Source organism: Glossina fuscipes, unplaced genomic scaffold (genome assembly GCF_014805625.2).
Source record: "Glossina fuscipes isolate IAEA_lab_2018 unplaced genomic scaffold, Yale_Gfus_2 2, whole genome shotgun sequence".
NCBI lineage: Eukaryota > Metazoa > Arthropoda > Insecta > Diptera > Glossinidae > Glossina > Glossina fuscipes.
Window position 1 is genome coordinate 4,252,072 of NW_023998416.1, and position 20,124 is coordinate 4,272,195.

General features: G+C 34.0%; 3 protein-coding genes across 3 annotated transcripts; all 3 read right to left on the reverse strand.

The window, feature by feature from the left end:
• Positions 1 to 2,384: 2,384 nt before the first annotated feature.
• Positions 2,385 to 3,862, reverse strand: LOC119632838 (odorant receptor 67d-like). The gene is made up of 4 exons (XM_038025960.1): positions 3,623 to 3,862; positions 3,027 to 3,487; positions 2,901 to 2,919; positions 2,385 to 2,597 (listed from the first exon to the last, which is right to left on the reverse strand). Exons 1-4 carry the CDS (start codon positions 3,860 to 3,862, stop codon positions 2,385 to 2,387), a joined length of 933 nt encoding a protein of 310 aa, XP_037881888.1.
• Positions 3,863 to 6,753: 2,891 nt separating this feature from the next.
• On the reverse strand, positions 6,754 to 8,211 carry LOC119632840 (odorant receptor 67d-like). Its single transcript, XM_038025963.1, has 4 exons — positions 7,972 to 8,211; positions 7,391 to 7,911; positions 7,047 to 7,233; positions 6,754 to 6,983 (listed from the first exon to the last, which is right to left on the reverse strand). Exons 1-4 carry the CDS (start codon positions 8,209 to 8,211, stop codon positions 6,771 to 6,773), a joined length of 1,161 nt encoding a protein of 386 aa, XP_037881891.1. The 3' UTR covers positions 6,754 to 6,770.
• A 1,896-nt stretch (positions 8,212 to 10,107) lies between these two features.
• On the reverse strand, positions 10,108 to 11,515 carry LOC119632841 (odorant receptor 67d-like). The gene is made up of 4 exons (XM_038025964.1): positions 11,265 to 11,515; positions 10,691 to 11,182; positions 10,384 to 10,570; positions 10,108 to 10,320 (listed from the first exon to the last, which is right to left on the reverse strand). Exons 1-4 carry the CDS (start codon positions 11,513 to 11,515, stop codon positions 10,108 to 10,110), a joined length of 1,143 nt encoding a protein of 380 aa, XP_037881892.1.
• Positions 11,516 to 20,124: the final 8,609 nt, after the last annotated feature.

Sequence of the window (20,124 nt, forward strand, 5' to 3'; positions counted from 1 at the left end):
ATCACATAACGTTCAAGTCGAAATCCGCCAATTTATGCTGTAAAAAAATAAATGAATAAATAAAAGAGCAACAAAATTTTTGCAGCTTTCTCCGTTTCATCAGTTTTAGAATTGACTCTCTGGCTAAATTAATAATAACAATAATCATGATAATAATTTTTTTTTTTTTTGATTTTTTATTAATAAATTGAATGAAAACGTACAAAATTGGAGATTTAATGACAGACATGTACGTAGAGTATGATATAATGACAATGTTAATGTCACCATATAACTGAACATGTAGCGCATTCCTACATTTGAAAGCAAATAAATACTAATTAGATAGATATGTTGCAACAATCACAGAATTATCGAAAAGAAATGTATTTTTGATTGGAAGTGATGGCAACTTTCAACATTTACACTTCCTTGCAGATATGAACGCAGGAAGCCAGGAAAACGAAATGATGAAAAATTTTGTGATAATAAAGTCTGCAATTATCTAAAATCTGACATTGACAGGGATATCCAAAATTTTTTGATACACGTCACTTATAATCGGTTCTATCAACCAAACATAAATCGCTATGGATTGAAAGAATCCCTATATCTACTTACGATGGAAGTACGCAGCTGGGTACATACGACTATTTTTTCTTGGCCACTTTTTGTTTAGAGAAATATGTGTAGAGTGCTTATTAAACCTGAGCTATATCTGAGCCGCTGGGTTGATTTTCATTACATTTATTATAGAGCTGGAAAATAACTTCGTTAACCACATTCCCTTACATTTAAAGATCTTGGCATGTTATATACGAATAAGCAAGTATTCTGCGTACAAATAGTTCCGATAACTACTTACCCAGTGAATAACCACAAGAAGATCTTTTACATTTATTATGTTTTAAATTATTTTTCAATTTTTTACTGCTTTTGATGGTAGTTTTCTTACTACTCCAGCGTAACATATTTCTTTGTTTACAGCGTGGCTAATAAATGGTGGCAAACTGTTGACAATAGCGTCAATTGCGACATCAAATATCATAGAGTAAACGTGCATTGGCTAATATTGCCACAGATTTATGGTTCCATATATAAATATGCATTAGTATATATGCGAAACAATAGTTGTTATGTTACAATAGTTGTCATGTCACTGCCTTGGTTATATAAAAAATTCCTGATATAAACTCCACGCTCTTTGGCTCTTTGTTCTTACCACTACAATAAAATCAAAATGAAAATTAATTTGTTTAGTTCAGGAATTTCATATAATATTTTTTTTTGTTTAGTCATTTTACACAACTCTTTGCGTCTTGTGAGGCTTGTGGGACCATCCGATGGAAAACACGTATCTCCAACATTCTTTTCTTCAATTTCACGCCAAAATATAGTTTGTAATCATGTGATAAGAATAGAAGGTGTATGTCACACCGGTGTCTTTTTGGGAAATTAGGGGCCCACCGCACCTTCAGACCACATGCCGCACTTTACAATGACCTTTGTGAATGCAAGTGTTACTTGCGCACTTTCATTTACTTGTTTCATAACTTGTTAAGCGAAAAATGAAAGTCATCACTGAGGGAAAATAGATGCCAAAAATCGTGTTCCACACGCTATTGCTCGAGCAATCAATTAGCGTAACTTCCACACATCGCATGGTCAGCCGACTTTAGTTCTTCCTTTAGCTGGATTTTGTTAGGATGGAGACGTAAATCCAAATGCTTAATACGCTATAATGTACCGTAAGCGCCATTTAATCGATAAATTTGAATCTTCTTCGACAGTTTCACCACCAGCACCAATATTTTCGATTCTGCGAGCTGTGTATGGGCCTTAAAAAGTCCGTTACAAATCCAATTTCTTATAGTGTAGTTTCGTGTCGAGCATAATCAGCTCGTAGTGCACGATAATCCTATATGCCTAACCAAGTTGAGTTGAATATTTAACCCTTTCTATCTCTAGACTGAAACAAGTTTCAGCCGTCTTATAAGTGGTATATATTTCTGGACGCTTTGGTCGTCTGTTCTTCTCTTAGTTGTGCAGCACTTAAACTCCGCACCAATATTTACCATTTATGATCTAAAACCCAAGTCAAAAAGTATGCATGGATTCGCTTGCAACTAAACAAAAACTAACCATTTTTTTATTTTTATCGCAGCGGCACGAAAAATTTTATTTAGTCAATTAAATATAGATCTTCCCGTGTAATTCTTTACTTTCGATTTAATTTCAAATCATAAAGTGATAGATAAGCCTATAATTTCTTTACCTTATATTAGAATATATATAAAGATACAACTGTAAAGGATGTTAGCATTAGTACTACGTTACATTAACGGTGACGGCTACAAAACTTCTTCAATTGCAAAAAAGTTTTCGTTAAAATTGTTCGCTTTTTCTTATTCCAGAAAATTTATCAAAAGCATCAAAAAGGTGTAAATGCCTTTGCTTAGCTGTAATGCTGTGCTGAAGTTCAAAGCCATTATTTTACCAACAGTTAGTTTGGCAGCATTTTGCGATTTACGCAACATGAGCAGAATCATTTTTTGTTCCTTCACCTTCAACCTATACCAGATGCAAACCTCATAAATCATTCTTGTAACGTCATCGTTCTATCAAATATATTTAAAAATATTATTTATGTTAACAATTTCTCGAAAAGGTAATCAGTGCATCAAATCTTTTTCTAACCGCTGTTGCCAATAGTTGACCAAACCCGCAATAAGCGTACATTGAACTATTCAAGATCAACAAAAGTGGCGCAAACGGCCAGACCTTAAGCACTATGCAAAATAGAGTAGAGCAGATGGACAAACAACATGTAGTGACGTGTACAAATATAACGCCAGAAAAAAGCTGTTCAATGTATTCCACAAATCTGTAAGCAAAACTTTTTAAAAAGTGACCTTATGAACCTTAAAAATAAAATTATATCTTAAAGAAAAACGAAATATTTTATTTTTATTTTTGGAAATACTTGACTTCGATCATTTTCATAACCACCGGCCTAAGTGCGTCTATAACATGTAATCGCTACTTACAAATTGTATTTCTGATGCCAAGCAATTATATCATTTAATAAAGATCTGCTTCTTTCAACTGGTTTATCTTCTTGCTCAGTGATCTCATTCAAGTCATGGAATTTCGCCTTCATTATATCTCGATGCAAAAGCACATGAAGTAACATCGAAAACATGATCGTGTCAGAACAGAAGAAACCCACACCACCAAAGAATATGATAGCAGAGTGAAAACCAGTGTGAATGAAATAACCAAGCAGTTCTTTTGGATCAATTCCCGGTATCAAAGCGGTTAAGGTGAGCTCTCGTTTGCCTGTTATTAGCACATAAATAATTGGTAAAACGATTAAACCGGCTACCGACGTGAAATATATTACGCCGGCAATCTTCGAGCATTTTGCTACCCTTTGCAATGTTTTTTTCAAGGCGTATTCGTATCGTGAGCCTCTATTCTGATATTCGTCATATATGTTATCCAAATGCTTAAAAATTTTTCTGAGAATTGTGCGATGGATATAATAACACACATATTTGGATATAGACTAAAAAGAAAACATCGTATATACATATATAAGTTTATATATAGATATATTTATTTTTTTGGCAATGATAACAACCTGAACGGCCAATGACCCTATGGCAAGGCACTGCAAAATTATTGTCCAGTCATTGTTGGTCACAAAGCCATCGTATATGGTGTTTATGAAGCATACGGCGTATATCGCTAAAAACACTAGTAAAACCATAAATACTGGATTAAGCACAGTATAATTTTCGTCGAACATATCGGCACCACAGAAACAGAGCATAGCGCGTACATGTTTGACAAGTTTTCGGAATTGGCCTAAAGGCGACATTTTCGTCGATTATTTTCCTTGTTTTTTTTGTCTGTTGACAACTTCCTCTAAAGCGAGTAGTAAGTAAACTGCAAGAAATTTCGGGAAATTTTCTGATGCGACTGCTGTTAACTGCTGCTTTTAATTCGTTCAACAATTTTTCATTAATAATTACACAAACGAACGTGTGAAAATATTAATTAAGGCGCATATTGACTTAATAATTACTACGAATAATTAGCTCGAAGGAAAGAATTCCATAAGTTGCGTTTCCTTTGCCAAAGTGAAGATAGCCCACCAAAATAACCCACATTACTTAAGGGGCGTGTGTCAAGCAAAATTACTCTCAAGAGACATTACTTAAATCCAGATTAGAGATACGTTTTGAAAAATATTGAGACCTATCAGAAAACCCCAATTTCGTTACGCTGCTCTATCACTGCCAAAATCTCCTCAAAGATGACCTCCCCGCATACATAGGACACTAATTGCAATATGTTGCAAATATGATGCTATTGAAATGTTTCATTTTATATACATAACATTTTTGTTTTTGTTCAACATGTGTGTCTAAGATTACATATTATAGACACATGTTCACAGTAGTAGACTTGTACGCGGGTTCCCTAACGCTATAGAAAATGTATTCGACGACGAAAGGTTATGAATTATTTGATTACGTTTCCTTTCCCTAATTTAGCTGCGGATCAGAAGCATAAAACAGTATTGCGATCTCGCGTGGTAGTGATAGAGTGAAATTAGATTTCTCTGATAGATTTAAGCGTCGTTTAAAACAGATCAAAGAACTGCGGGCGGGCAATTTCGTTCACAAGTTTGATAATTAATTTAGTGGTTTATGTATATGGGAAGAGGACATTTTTGGGGCGATTTTGGCTTTGATAGAGTCTACATATTGTAATAAAATTCTGATAGGTTTGACGGTCGTTTAAAACATATCAGAGAACTGCGCTTGGACGACTTCGTTCACAGTTTTTATAACACACCTTGTATATTGTAAATTTGCGGCAAAGTTAACATGCGCTATATAGTAAATAGTGATAATGAATTTTTTTTTAATTTTTTATAACATCAAGAATGATTTTTTTTTATTTATGATGGTACCCTTTATTTTTAGTTTTTAATTTAATTTTTCTCATCGCTTTGTTATTCTTTCAATATCGTTCAATTATCAGTTAACTTAGCAGAGGCGCGAACCAAATGAGAAGATAGCCCATATTCTAGCAAAAACAAAAATATGTGCTACGTACAGTGGGCTAACTTCATTCCAGTCTTCCTTTGCTCTTTCTATGCTGCAAACTAAATTAATTTTCATAAGGATAGATACACTGTGCAAACTGTAACTCGACGTCGAATTTGTAAGTTTATTACAAATATATATTTACCTCAGCCCCAAGTAGGATCACAGGTAAAAATAATATAACCAAATAACATAATTGATAGCTTACTGTTATATTTTATGAATTTTCAATTTTTGTGCAGGGTTGAGTGAAACTATATCTGAAATTAGAAGCTTTAAAGTAATCACCCACCGAAACACACACTGATCTGTCTAGTTTTATATCTTGTAAACACGAGAATATCTTCTGTGACTTGGTACGTCATGCCAAATGTATGTCCAGTTTTTTTTTATGCTAATTGATTAAGAATCGGTGCTGAATTGCTTTAAGCGAATGCATCCGTCTCTCTGTTCGTTTGTAGCTCGCAAACTCCAGATCACCAATTTTTCAAATATTTTAATCTAATGGACTAGATCGAACCAGTTTTACGACGGTTCTCGGGAGAAAAAACTTATATGAAAAAAATTTCCTATTATTGATTTTTCATGAGAAAAATCGGTGAAAACTCGTAGCAATATTTTCGCATAGCAAATGATAGTCGATAATTTCCATCGCATGAAACCATTTTGTTAATCTGTTTCCCTTTAAATGTTTTAACAAAATATAAAGCTTTATAAGGCAAAATCTAATTTTTAGTATTTTATGCTTGCCACAAAAGGACTCTCATGGCAAGTAAGCCTTTATTTGTATTAATTGTATTTTTTGAAACTAGTCTGACTTTTATTGTTTGATGATAAAAATGAGTGAAAAATAATCAAATCTTCCAGAGCAGAAATTAACTTTATGAACAAAGTCGGTTTACGTTAGACGCTCCCATCTAAAATGGCTTCTCACGAAAGGTAATCCCTTTCATGGCAACAATTTTCCGAACTTTATGACGAAAATAGATCCAGAATTCTTTTAGATGAAAAAGTGCAAGATATTTGAAGGTCAGTCTAGTTCAACTATAAACTTTCGATTATATCTTTCGTTATTAAAAAGCGTAGATTTTTTTCCTCAAAGCAAAATATTTATAATTTTACTCTACACCGAATCCAAAATATATCTCATTACGAGAATCTTGCGATTAGCCTTAAATTTTGAAAATGTAATTGATTGCCTAATTATTTAAAAGTCTACAAGTTTCGCAATTAAAAGTCGAAACAAGCTCTACATGGTAAGTAGTATAAGCATTTAAAAATTTTTATTAAGGCACACCACATCCTAATAACAATTAACAATAGATAACTAATTATAAGAAAGCAATTCCGCATGGCGTATAAATCGTAACGACTCACCTGCACAAGTGAATGTATGCCTATGTGAAGAATGCTTACTTAATCAGTTAATTTGATATCGGAAAAGATTTTTTTAGGCATCTACTGCGGACATTGCAGCGATCTCTTTTGTGAATTGTATTCAACTGATAAGAGCAGGTCAAAATTTCTGTTTTTTTTTTGTAAATTTGTTCCCTTTTTTAAGACACTATCGGCGTCAATCCATTTGCAACTGGATTTGTAAACTTAATCTCTATTCAATAAATTTTTAAATACCATAAAGACTTTCGTTAAAATTATGCGCTGTGTCCCTTCTTATTCTATAAAATTTATCAAAACCATCAAATAGGTGTAAATGCCTTTGGTTAGTTGCAAAGCGGTATTGAAGTTCAAAGGCATTATTTTACCAACAGTTAGCTCAGCGGCATACTGCGATTTGCGTAGCATGAGCAGAACCATTTTCTGTTCCTTCACCTCCAGTCTGTACCAGATACAAACCTCATAAATTATTCTGGTGACCTCCTCGTTCTAGGAAATATGTTTTAAAAAATTTCTAGAAAAAGCAATCAATTCATCAAATTTTGTACTAACCGCTGTTGCTAATAGTTGACCAAACCCGCAATAAGCGTACATTGAAGTATTTGAAATCAACAAAAGTGGCGCAAACGGCCAGACCTTAAGCACTATGCAAAATAGACTAGAGCAAATGGACACACAGCTTGTAGTGATGTGTATAAATATAATGCCAGAAAAAAGTTCTTCAATGTATTCCATGAACCTGCAAGAAAAACTTTATTAAGTAATCCTATGAACCGTAAAAATAAAGTTTTATTTTAACGAAAAAGGAAATATTTTGTTTTTATTTTAGAAAATAGTTGACTTCGACTTTCAAACCTTCGGCCTAAGTGCGTCTATGACGTGTGTTCGTTACTTACAAATTGTAATTCTGATGCCAAGCAATTGCATCATTTAACAAGCCCCTACTTCTCTTAGCTGGTTTAACTTGTTCCCCTGTGGCCTCATTCAAGTCATGGAATTTCACGACCATTATATCTCGATGCAAAAGCACATGAAGCAACATCGAAAACATGATCATGTCAGAAGCGTAGAAGCCCACACCAGAAAATAGTATGATAGAAGAGTGAAAACAAGTGTGGATGAAATAACCATACGTTTCCTTTGGATCGATTCCCGGTATCAACGCGGTTAAGTTAAGCTCCCGTTTGCCTGTTATTAGCATATAAATAATTGGTATAACGATTAAACCGGCTACCGATGTGAAATATATTACTCCGGCAATCTTCAAACATTTCACTATTTTTTGCAAACTTTTTTTCAAAGCAAATTCGTATCGCGTGCCTCTGTTCTGATATTCTTCATATATATTATCTAAATGCTTAACCATTTTTCTTAGAGTTGTGCGATGACTATAATAACATGCGTATTTGGATATAGCCTAAAAAATCATACATTTATATATCTATATATATATCCATAACCATAACCTCTCTATAACCTGGACAGCCATTGATCCTATGGCAAGGCACTGCAAAATGATGGTCCAATCATTGTTGATTATGAAGCCATCGTGTATGGTGTTTATGAAGCATACGGTGTATACTGCTAAACACACTAGTAAAACCATAAATAATGGATTAAACATAGTATAACTTTCGTCGAACATATCGCAAGCACAGAAACGGACCATAACACGTACATTCTTGACAAGTTTTCGGAAACGATCTAAAGGTGACATCTTCATCCACCTATTTCGATTATTTTACTTGTTTTTATTTTTACAAATTCCTCTGAAGCGAGTAGTAAGTAAACTGCACGAAATTCCGGAAAATTTTCTGATACGACTGCTGTTAACTGCTGCTTTTATTTAATTCATTCAATCATTTTTCCATAATAATTACACAAGCGAACGTGTGAAAATATTAGCTAACGCACATAATGTCTCAATAATTAGTTTGAATAATTAGTTCTAAGGATATAATTTTGCAAAAATTTTTAAGTTATACTTCAAGAGAATACTTGCTTTTTTTACGCTGCAAATAAATTTAACTTTCGTATTGATAAGTACACTGTACAAATTGCACCGCAGAGTTGAATTTCTAAATTTATTTGATATTCACCGCTACCGTACCCATAACTTCGGCGGGACGAAGGCGAACACACCTACCTTAAGGTTTTGCACAAGTGTATCATCCATCTAAACCGTCGTGCGCAGAATGTGCAATGTACTCTTCCCGTACATGTCACCGTACGTGCTACCGTTCCTTTAAAAAGGCAAGACGGATCCAGATAGCCAAACTCAACAAAACGCCCAACTCCCGACTGTCGCACTAACGGTGCTCGGGGAGAAATGACACTACGTGAGTTTGTCTTCGAACTCCTTACTCCAGTTACCTGCCAATCTCTAGGGAAACAAAATCATCCCTTCGAAATACAAGAGCTGAGTTTTGACTGACTGCCTTCCGGCAGGCAGACGGTAGGTCTTCAGGGTCCTCTAAGAACGAGTAGCCCTCATTGAATCTGAAAACTCAGGGACCGCCGGCATTAAGGTATAGGCCTACGAAGGGCCTGACTGCGGAAAATCTTGACTCCGCAGAAACTGGAGGCGCACGAAGCTTAAGGGACGCCCCTCGATGCTTGCGTTTGAGCGGCCTAAGCAGAAACAATGCGCACATCAGATACACCGAAGTCAACCTCCACCATGCTAAAGCTCCTCTTCTGTTTTCAGTATGAGGTACACAAGCGATGGTCTGGGCATAACTCTCATTCAGCAGCACTGCATAAATGCGAATGCTATTCAAGGCGTGCGCAACAAGGAAGATAAGTTGGTATGCAACATCCAACATGTCCTTCCTTCCGTACGAGAAGGTATCGAGTCACTTCACCAGCTTTTGCCTTTACGAAATAATATTGACCTTCTTGGCCAAACCAAAATATTTATAATTTTACTCTACACCGAAACCAAAATATATCTCATCCGCCAGATAACCGAAGTTGTGAAAAAATTAATTTTTACGAGAAAAGCAAGAAGCATGGAATTTTTATAAATCATCTTTTGATATTTACCCATTCATGTACCTAAGAAGGAAATTCATCTAGAGTAGTGTAACAACCGAATAAACCAATTACGAGAATCTTAGATCACCGTTAGAATAAGAAATTCTAATTTATTCTTTAATTATTTGAAGTTACAAGTTTTGCAATTAAATGTCCGAATATTCTACAAGCGCTACATGGTAAAAGGTGCAGGAACGTCATAATAACAACTAACAATAGGCAACTAATTATAAGAAAAGAAATCCACATGGAGTGTCAAACTTAACACTCCCCTGTACGAGCGAATGCAAACATATATGAAGGTTGCTTATTTAGTCAGCTAAGTGCATATCGGACATTTAAAAGGTTTTTTTAGGCATCTACTTCTTGACATTACAGCGATCTCTTTTGTGAATTGTATTCAACTGATAAGAGCAGGTCAAAATTTCTGTTTTTTTTTTTTTTGCAAATTTGTTCTCTTTTTTAAGACACTATCGGCGTCAATCCATTTGCAACCGGATTTGTAAACTTAATCTCTATACAATAAATTTTTAAATACCATAAAGACTTTCGTTAAAATTATGCGCTGTGTCCCTTCTTATTCTATAAAATTTATCAAAACCATCAAATAGGTGTAAATGCCTTTGGTTAGTTGCAAAGCGGTATTGAAGTTCAAAGGCATTATTTTACCAACAGTTAGCTCAACGGCATACTGTGATTTGCGTAGCATGAGCAGGATCATTTTCTGTTCCTTCACCTCCAGTCTGTACCAGATACAAACCTCATAAATCATTCTGGTGACCTCCTCGTTCTAGGAAATATGTTTTAAAAAATTTCTAGAAAAAGCAATCAATTCATCAAATTTTGTACTAACCGCTGTTGCTAATAGTTGGCCAAACGCGCAATAAGCGTACATTGAAGTATTCAAGATCAACAAAAGTGGTGCAAACGGCCAGACCTTAAGCACTATGCAAAATAGAGTAGAGCAGATGGACAAACAACATGTAGTCATGTGTATAAATATAACGCCAGAATAAAGATCTTCAATGTATTCCATGAACCTGCAGGAAAACTTTTATTAAATGGTTGTCTTGAAAATAAAGTTGCGTCTTAAAAATAAATTTTTATTTTAGAAAATTCAACCATTTTCATAATCACCGGCCTAGGTGATCGTTACTTACAAATTGTAACTTTGATGCCAAGCAATTACATCATTTAACAGGGCCCGTATTCTCTTAGCTGGTTTATCTTGTTCCCCTGTGACCTCATTCAAGTCATGGAATTTCGCATTCATTATATCCCGATGCAAAAGTACATGAAGAAAAAGTGAAAACATGACGACGTCAGAAGAAAAGAAACCCACACCACCAAAGAATATGATGGAAGAGTGAAAACCAGTGTGGATGAAATAACCAAGCATTTCTTTTGGATCAATTCCCGGTATCAATGCGGTTAGGCTAAGCTCCCGTTTGCCTGTTATTAGCATATAAATAATTGGTATAACGATTAAACCGATTACTGCCGTGAAATATATTACGCAGGCAATCTTCGAACATTTCATCATCTTTTGTAAAGTTTTGTTCAAGGCGTATTCGTATCGTGACCCTTTACTCTGATATTCATCATATATGTCAGCCAAATGCTTAAACATTTTCCTTAGAGTTATGCGATGACTATAATAACATGCGTGTTTGGATATAGCCTGAAAAGAAAAAACCATATATATATATATATATACATATCCATAATCATAACCTCCCTATAACCTGGGCAGCCATTGCTGCTATGGCAAGGCACTGCAAAATGATGGTCCAATCATTGTTGATTACATAGCCATCGTATATGGTGTTTATGAAGCATACGGTATATATCGCTAAAAGCACTAGTAACACCGTAAATAATGGATTAAACATAGTATAATTTTCGTCTATCATATCGGAACCACAGAAACTGGATATAAAACGTATTTGCTTGATAAGTTTTTGGAGGCGGTCTGACGGTGGCATTTTCGTCCACTTTTTTCAATTATATTATTTTTACAACTTCCTCTGAAGTGAGTCGTAGGAAAACTGCAAGAAATTCCAAAATTTTTTCTGATACGACCGCTATTAAGTAATGTCTTTCATTCAATCAATAATTATTTATGAATAATTACAAGGCCGAACGTGTGAAACTATTAACTAAAGTGCATAATGTCTTAATAATTAGTTGGAATAATTAGTTTTAAAGAAATAATTTTGAAAAAATTCTATAAGCTATGCTTTAAAATAATTTCAATATTATTCGAAATGAATAAAGCAGTAAATCGGTATAATTTTATAAATAAAATATTTAGATCACAAAAGAATAAAATCAGCACAAACAATATTCGTTTCACTGATTGTGCGGAATAATTTTTTCTCTTGATTCGCATCTCTTTTTTATTGGCCTCTTCACGCTCTAAAATATCTTGCATTGGTATTTGGCAAATAATTTTTATTTTGCTTTTTTCTTATTCTTTCTTTTGCGGTCTAAGTTTTATTTAAATACTTTCTTCCTAGCTAAGTATTGTTAAACCCACCACTTACAACATCCACAAGCAAGCTTCAGAAACCCCATAATGCATACATAATCTTGATTAGCATGAAATAATGAATCGGTTAAGCCGTAGCTGTTCATCTATGCTTATGTGAATTGATACTATCATGCTCACACGAATGAAGATAGCGACTTCAAATTTTGCTAGAAACATTGCAAGTGTTCGTATGCAGGACGACATTGGAAATGGGACGAATTCATCAGAGTAATTAAGCATAAATTCATTTTGATAAGGAAAAATTTGTGGGTTTTTCCTCATTACCCGCTTATTACGAATGAAAGGGGCGTTTAGAGGAAATCAAATTTCTTGGACATTGTTATCGAATATCCGTCAATTTTTTAAACGACTTTGCTTGTTTTCTATTTCAAGTGTATCGACAACTTTAGGGCAAACCCAAACGAGTTGCGTATTTTCAAATATATGTATTATGTATTTGTGAAGAAACTAAAAAAATGTGTAACTTGCAAGACCCATGTTACCATTTGGACTAATTTTAAGTTTGTAGTACAGTTTTAGAAGTTTATGCCCATAAAGACATATGAGTTCAGGTAACGATTTCTATCGCTTTAATTTCAATTTTTTATATTTATGTACAATTTCTTCATACAATTTTCATCATATATTAACCAAACTATCAGCCCGCTACTTAAACAATAAAATAAAATTTCAATATTTTGTATTATATGTTGGGCATGGTCGTCTATTTCTGCGATGAAAATATCTGCGATAAGAAATCCACACAACGTACACTGTTCCTTCCACTGTAATTTAAGTATAATAGGTAAAGTAAATTATATAAAAAGTTCGATTATATAAACTTTCATTTTAGTGAACTAAAAGTTGGCAGATAAATTTTTTAATCCTATTTAACTTTTCTTTTTATACATAAATAAAAGCATGGGGTTTTAATGGTAGTTTGTATGCTCGATTCAGCCCCATCCACCTACGACTTTCTGATTTGCTTTGTTTAGTCTTTTTTGGGCGAACGGTGATGGATACAAAAGATGCGGTCACAACAGAGTATCATTTTCTTTCTTGTTATACGTTACTTTGAAACAAGCATCTCCATCTGATTGTTAGTGCAGGCATATCCTCGATTACGTCTTTATTTTCCACAATGAACTGGAAGACAGCAGAAATTACCTTATAAGATTTACCTTTTTATTTATGAGTAGTCCAGTCATCATATTGTATGCATAAACGTTTAACTCCTTTACTAACCTGGAAGACGTTTCAATTTCTTATTGTATTATTTCTTAAATTGTCTTACATTCGACGCCCACTAAACGAAAAAGGAAGTATTAGGATTTCAGTGGATTTCAATAGCTTTAGCTTACAGACTGAAAACGTACAGTGATACGGAACAACTGGAAAGATTTCCATTAAAGCAATTAAACATTCTCTCGAGCTGCTTCACAATATAGGTAGGTGGACTAGTAAAAATGAATCTACTTACATTTTGAATGAATATCTCGATTCGGTAATAGCGAGTATACATTGAACACCCTATTCCAACATAGCAAACTCAGTGATTACAAACTACAACAAATTTTACCTACCTAATCAGTTCGAAAGACGAGATTCTATCATATATAGTAAACAACAACCTGACTGAGACTATGAATTACTTTCTCTCGTTGTAATTGTGCTAGTTGAAGGAAGATAGGGATGCGTATAACAACCGATGAAGAAACTTTCGTTAAACGAAATTTCTAATGTTATTCTTGTTAGTTTGTATTCCTCACAAAGAAAGTGCAGCAAATGCAAAATCACGCAGCACAACACGGAAACAAAAGCTGTTCTAAGATTGTTTCTCATATGTAGGAATCATGGTTACGAGCTTAGGTATGTGCTGTTGTTGCTATTCCAGTTGTGCAGTTTACACGCAAATGCAATGTTTAAAATTTTAGTTTAACTGTGTCTCGGGAAATTAAACGACACCAATGTTCGCAGCCGCTGCTCAAACTGTTGCCATAACGATGCGTATATGAATTCAGGCGTACATGTATGCCCTTGTTATTAGCATAATACGCAAATACATGAACGTACATCGGCACGGGCATATTCGTAACGCTCAGTACTCAAGGCTAGCTTCGATGTGTGTATATGTATATGTAATTAATTTGATTCTGTGTGACATTATTTGAGTATGTGCGGTAATTCTAGGCTGTGTCGTTTACGTATATTCGCGATTAAAGCATTAAAATCAATTGCATATAACCGTAAAGATCCCCCTGCTCCTTGTGTTCTTAAATATTAATAAATTTTAATGCCTTGCATTCATTTGTATCCGTTTAGCAAAGTTCCGACAAACGTTTACTAAGCCTTTACGCAAGCATTGTGGAGTTTTTTCAATTTGTTTGTGTGTTTATTTATTTATTTATTCAGCTAGAAACAGACGCCACCAATCAACACACAATATCTTAGAAATAACCAATGAGTGAGCAATAAGTAGAATGATAAAGAGAGTAGATAACACCGCAGATACCAGTTGGCATATGTAAGATGTCGATGTCACATTTTTTTCTTTAAATCATTCTAAAATGGTGTCTATAATCTATATATGTCATATCTTCAAAAACATCCTATTACAGCCAGTAGTGAATATTCAAGTTGCAGGTGCCGCGTTTAAAATTTCAAGCTTGAAATCTATGTTTTACTCGTTTACGTAGGTAAATCGCATCCGCTCTTTAATCTTCTGTTACTAATCTATCAAGAAATGCTTGACCCAATTCTCACTGACGTCAAGTTAGTGAGTCAGACTAGACCACACAAAAGTTGGGTTATCTTGGCACTTGTTTCACGCCTCTGCTAAGGTAATTAATACTAATACGAAAGAATGAAAGAATAACATAATGATGAGAAAATCTAATTTAAAAACTAAAAATAAAAAGTACTGTCATAAATAAAAAACAAAAAATTTGTCTTGTTCTTATAAAAAATTTCAACAAAAAAAAATTCATGTGCCGTTGTAGTATAGTTGGCGAAAAGTTTATAATATATACGATGTGATAAAAAAATATTTCACGTATTTAAGAAGCGATTGTAAAACCGATCAGAAAGACTTCCAACACGGATGTATTCGAGTTTAGAGCTTGCAAAACCGTTGCATCGAATTAACGGTTTTCTTTTTTTAAATCGCTTTTCTTCAGTTTAGGAAAGGCCAATAAATAAATAAAAGAGAAAAAGAGACAAAAGCATAAGAGTATGTTGCCGCTTAAAGTCAACTAAAAAGTTGAAGGTCGTGCGGCCGTTATTTGCGACCACAATGAAAGCAAAAGTTATTTTCGATAAATATAAATATTTGTTAGTTCCAGAAATGCATTGCTAACTTACAATAATTTACAATGCGTACTCAAGAAGAGAGAAAACCTTGATTTCATAGATGATCGCTGCTTTGGTCGACCACAGTCACAATTTATGGATTGATTATTCATAACAACTACTTGACGACAGCAAACACTACTAATATAAAATTTAAAGTGGAATAACCGATGACTTTCGTTTCGTTATATAATAAGTAACGAATTTTGTTTCTGCTTGGACAACAAATTCTTCAACCTGAAACGTTCGACAATGAACAAGTCCGATACATTTTAGGATTACGGAATTGTCGCAATCATACGTGTCAGCATAAATTGTAATTCAATTTCAATCTTCTCCTTTCTTTATGAGCCGATATATATATATATGGCATTATTTGTAGGTTTTCTTTTAACATGATTACTGAAAGTTGTTCCATTTGCCACATTGACATCCAAATAGATTATCCTTTACATACAACACCGATTGAAAGGGTTAATTACTTCATCTTTTTCTTTCCCGTCTCTCTCTTCCATTTTATTATTATTTTTTTTTTTTTTTGATACCTTGCATACACATACAGCATTGTGCTTAGGGTACCAATAGGCTACAAGCCGAGAGTCGAGGCAAGTAGCAACTGTCACGATGTACTGCAAAAATTTGCTTAGATTCTCCAGAGAGTGCTAAGCCTTTACATCAGATGTTAAGCGAATAAATACAATGAACAAATTTTATCTGAGATCAGCTCTACCTATGTATAAGTTATCAAAATGCATTCGTAATAATATTTATTTATGGTCAGCAGACACCTTTACGAAGCAAAGCATAACTTGTAAAGTAAGCGAAACTTTTTATATAAATTTATTCTGACTGAATATTTATCTTTTACACGAAATCTTCAACATGTGCCTTTGGATCTTGCAAATGAATAGCAATTAGTTAGTGTGCGTACCATTTAAAGAGTGGCACAAAAATAGACTACGGTATAAAGTAAGTTCATTATGTGGGGAAAAAATAAATATTTAATAGTGTTGCAGGAAAATTGGGGGTAAAGAATAAATGTTTAATGTTGGAAAATAAAAAAAAGTTTAACTTCCAGTCCAGTTCTTAGTATTACGTAAGAGTGTGCATTCAATGATTTAAAAAGGAATACTGCAAACTATCACCAAAGCAAGACATATAAGCAAAACGAAAATTATGAGAAGGGATAAAGAGCCCGTAGCACTAAAAGCCTGGAGTAAGATTATATGTATAACAAACCATAAAACCAGTAACAGCATTTAATTTATAATAAATTGAAAAATTTCCAAGTAATTTACTACAAATTTTTATTAAATTTATTCTTTATAAGTTCCATATGTGAGAAAACCTGTCTGCGCTTAGTCCCGCAAATTATTGACCGACATATAAGATGCGGTTTCTGTTTCTGACTTAAGCTCTTTTCCTTCTTCTGGGCTGTAACGGCGTTTGAGAATTCCACCGTAACAGTCTTCCTAAACTTGACTCCCGGAAATCGACAAAGTTAAACAACCACTAGTTTTAATAATTTTTGAACGTTTTTCATAATTATTAATTATTCATTGGAGTAGAGTGAACTGTACGTAGATCACACCTTAGTTTACAAATTAGGAGAAAGGATTACTTAGTTGCTACTTAAATACGCGATCTACTTCGTTCTCACAATGAATGTTTTTAGTGATAGGTATGTTTACCGCAAATGTTTGGCAATCGCAATGCGACTTACTTTCAGTTGAAATGGAACATTAAATAATTATGGATGAAATTTAACTCTTTGTTAATATTTATAGCTCTTGAAAACCATTATTAAAGCAAAATTCTAATTACAAAACATATTTCCTCGGCTACGTACTTTGATTGTTGACTTTTCTGCTATAGTCTTACTTTAATTTCTTTAAATAGTTTCCATCGTTTACGCGTATATATAGGACGCGTATTATGCTGTAAAGAGGAGAGTAATGGTTTACTTCGAAATTTAATCATAAATTTTATAATGTGTTAAGTCGACATTTAATACCAAAATCATTCTCTTCGTGTCAACTACAACATGTTTAGGTACTTAAGTGACGCACTGTCTCCATCCATGACAGGCGTAGTAAAAGGGAATCATCTTTCCGCGGAATGAATCCTGTGGAAAATCAACCCATTACAACTTAAGAGTACTTTGTTAAACGTGGACATTTTAAATGACTGAAGGGGAACATTTTTATGTCAGGCTGCTAGATGATATTTATACCGGACTTTAAAGCATCGTTTCTTACAGACTATAATTTGCGCCCATAGTGGATGTTTGCGAAAGCAAAATAAAACCAATTTTTAGGTGAAATAAATTTGTACGGAGTTCAAAGTTTGAAGAGTAAGCTGCAACTTTCGTTTATTATGGAAATGATTTTCGGCGGATCACCACTGTTTCAACTTTGGTTTGCGTTTATGCGCTAAGAATATATATGACAATTTGCAGCTTTCTATGTCAACAACAGAATACCCATCCGCCCCAGGAAGATGAATAAATCCCCTGCGACCTAATATTGAAGAAGAATGAATATACTTCACGCGATCTATGATAGGTATTTGCATATATTGCAAATGGAATAATAAATTTAATATGCGAACATTCTGCCACATTAAATACTACGAATGGTCTAAACTGAGAGGAATAAATTGGAATTTGTATTACACAAGTACTTTCGTAAACTCCGTCCTGTTGTGTCTATTATTGCGTAGTGAATAAGAAGAAGGTTGATTTAGTAAGTTTTAGAATTGTTCTCCATAACATTATTTTTCAAGTTGAAAGAATGTGTTGACATTTACTTATTGTTCTTGCAAATTTGCCCGCACTGACAGCAATCTAAACAGTTCTGCTACTTCAGCAAATTGTATTATTGTTCATTTTGTCAAATTGTTTTTCTTTACTTTATATCATCGTCTTTATATCTTTTGCTTGTTATTATTCTTCATAATAACTTAATAAGAAAGTTACTAAATGAAAATTCCCTTTGTACGGTCGGTTAATTGTATTAAAAAACTTTTCGCAGTTTATTAAGAACACAATGAAATTGAATTGATTTCATTGTTAGAGGATGTTAGAGAAATGTTACTTCGACTTAGGCCAAATGTAAACACAGTTCACTTTTAATTGAAAATTTGTGTAAATCTTAACACAAATTCACACACTTACCTACACACTCTATTCAGTGCATTTGAATTCAGTCCACATCCAAAATATTCTTTAAAGTACAGTTTTGGTTGACTGTGCTCCCAGAATTATTCGTTATTTCCATGCAAAGCCAATGAAATTTGGTTCGTTTTCTTGGCTTCTGGGATATGTCTCAGCATATCTGTAGAAACATAAGAGCATCATTTGCAGATTAATTAAAACGATTTTCACTGCCAGATGCGATAGTTGAGTTTAAGTGCTTTCTACATGCATTTCAGGTGATATTTAGGTATTGTATGTGAAAGTATTTTTGTAAAACAAAAGGCATTTATTTTTAAACAATCATTTTTATCTCGTGATGAAGTTATGTGTGAAACATGATTGCGATTTTATGTACTTTCAAGCTCAGTGTTTCCAAGTAAATTTTCATTGTAAATTCATACAAAATTTGATAAGAATTAGTATTTCTAGGATTCTCAAGAAATTAATGCGATAATAAAATGTCGTGTGTCATGATGTGGCCTCTCTGATTTTGTGGTGATAGGAAACAATTTTGGCCTTAAACAACAATATTTCGTGAATATAGTGGATAAGAGTGGATTTCTGTCCAATGCTCTTAGTATTTTCTGGATAGCTTCTGAAAACGAGAGAGCTAGCGCCCTTATATCAACGTAATATCGTTTCTTGTATCGCTGTTTCCGTTTTACATTTTATTATCGCCACGATGGTTTGAGCTTTGCGTTCCATAAAGGATGCAATGGACAACCGATTTTATTATCTTGGACTTGCATCATAGGCGATTGTGCTTCCGATATTCAATCTTGTTCACTTTTCGTCAAAAGTCACTGCCTAGCCATACTTTCCTTAAAATTTGTTGTAAGTAGTAACGCTTTTCGTACGGGGCAGTGCGTGTTCAAAACTATTGCATTGCTACAGGTTTCAATAAAATACCTAAGGCCCACCCAATAAAATGTGCTGTGGTGTTAGAAACTGTCAACTCATAGGAAGTTTCAGCATTTTCCCATTGAAGCTTTGCACGCACCATAACTTTCGACTTGCATTTTTATTAGGGCTAAAAAAAAATCCGAAAGGTCCTTAAGAATAACTATCAATAGCCCAAGAGCGTGCTAAAGGTAGTAATTAAGGTTCTGTTCATTTGCCCGTCTTATTTTCATGTGTTCAACGTGTAAACCGCAATATTTGAGATATTGTGATAAAGTTTGCAACACTGACGTGTTTTGGCAAAAGGCGCTTGGAAACGGTTCGGATTTTTTCCATACAATGCCTTTTTTTTTGAAAAATTTTTATATGAATAACTTTAGGTGTAGGTGTATTGAACTTAATCGTGGGCCGTGGGCCGTGGTCCATTACACTGTTTTTACTTGCCTTTGCATTTGCATCGGGTTACCGCTCTTTAAACATAGATTATAGAAATTTCCTCATTCTATCATATATATATATATGGCATTTCGCAATCACTTTCAGTAAAGTCATTAAATTCTAAATGATCCAAAACATCGATTTCACGAATATAATCGTACACGTTCACAACAAATAAT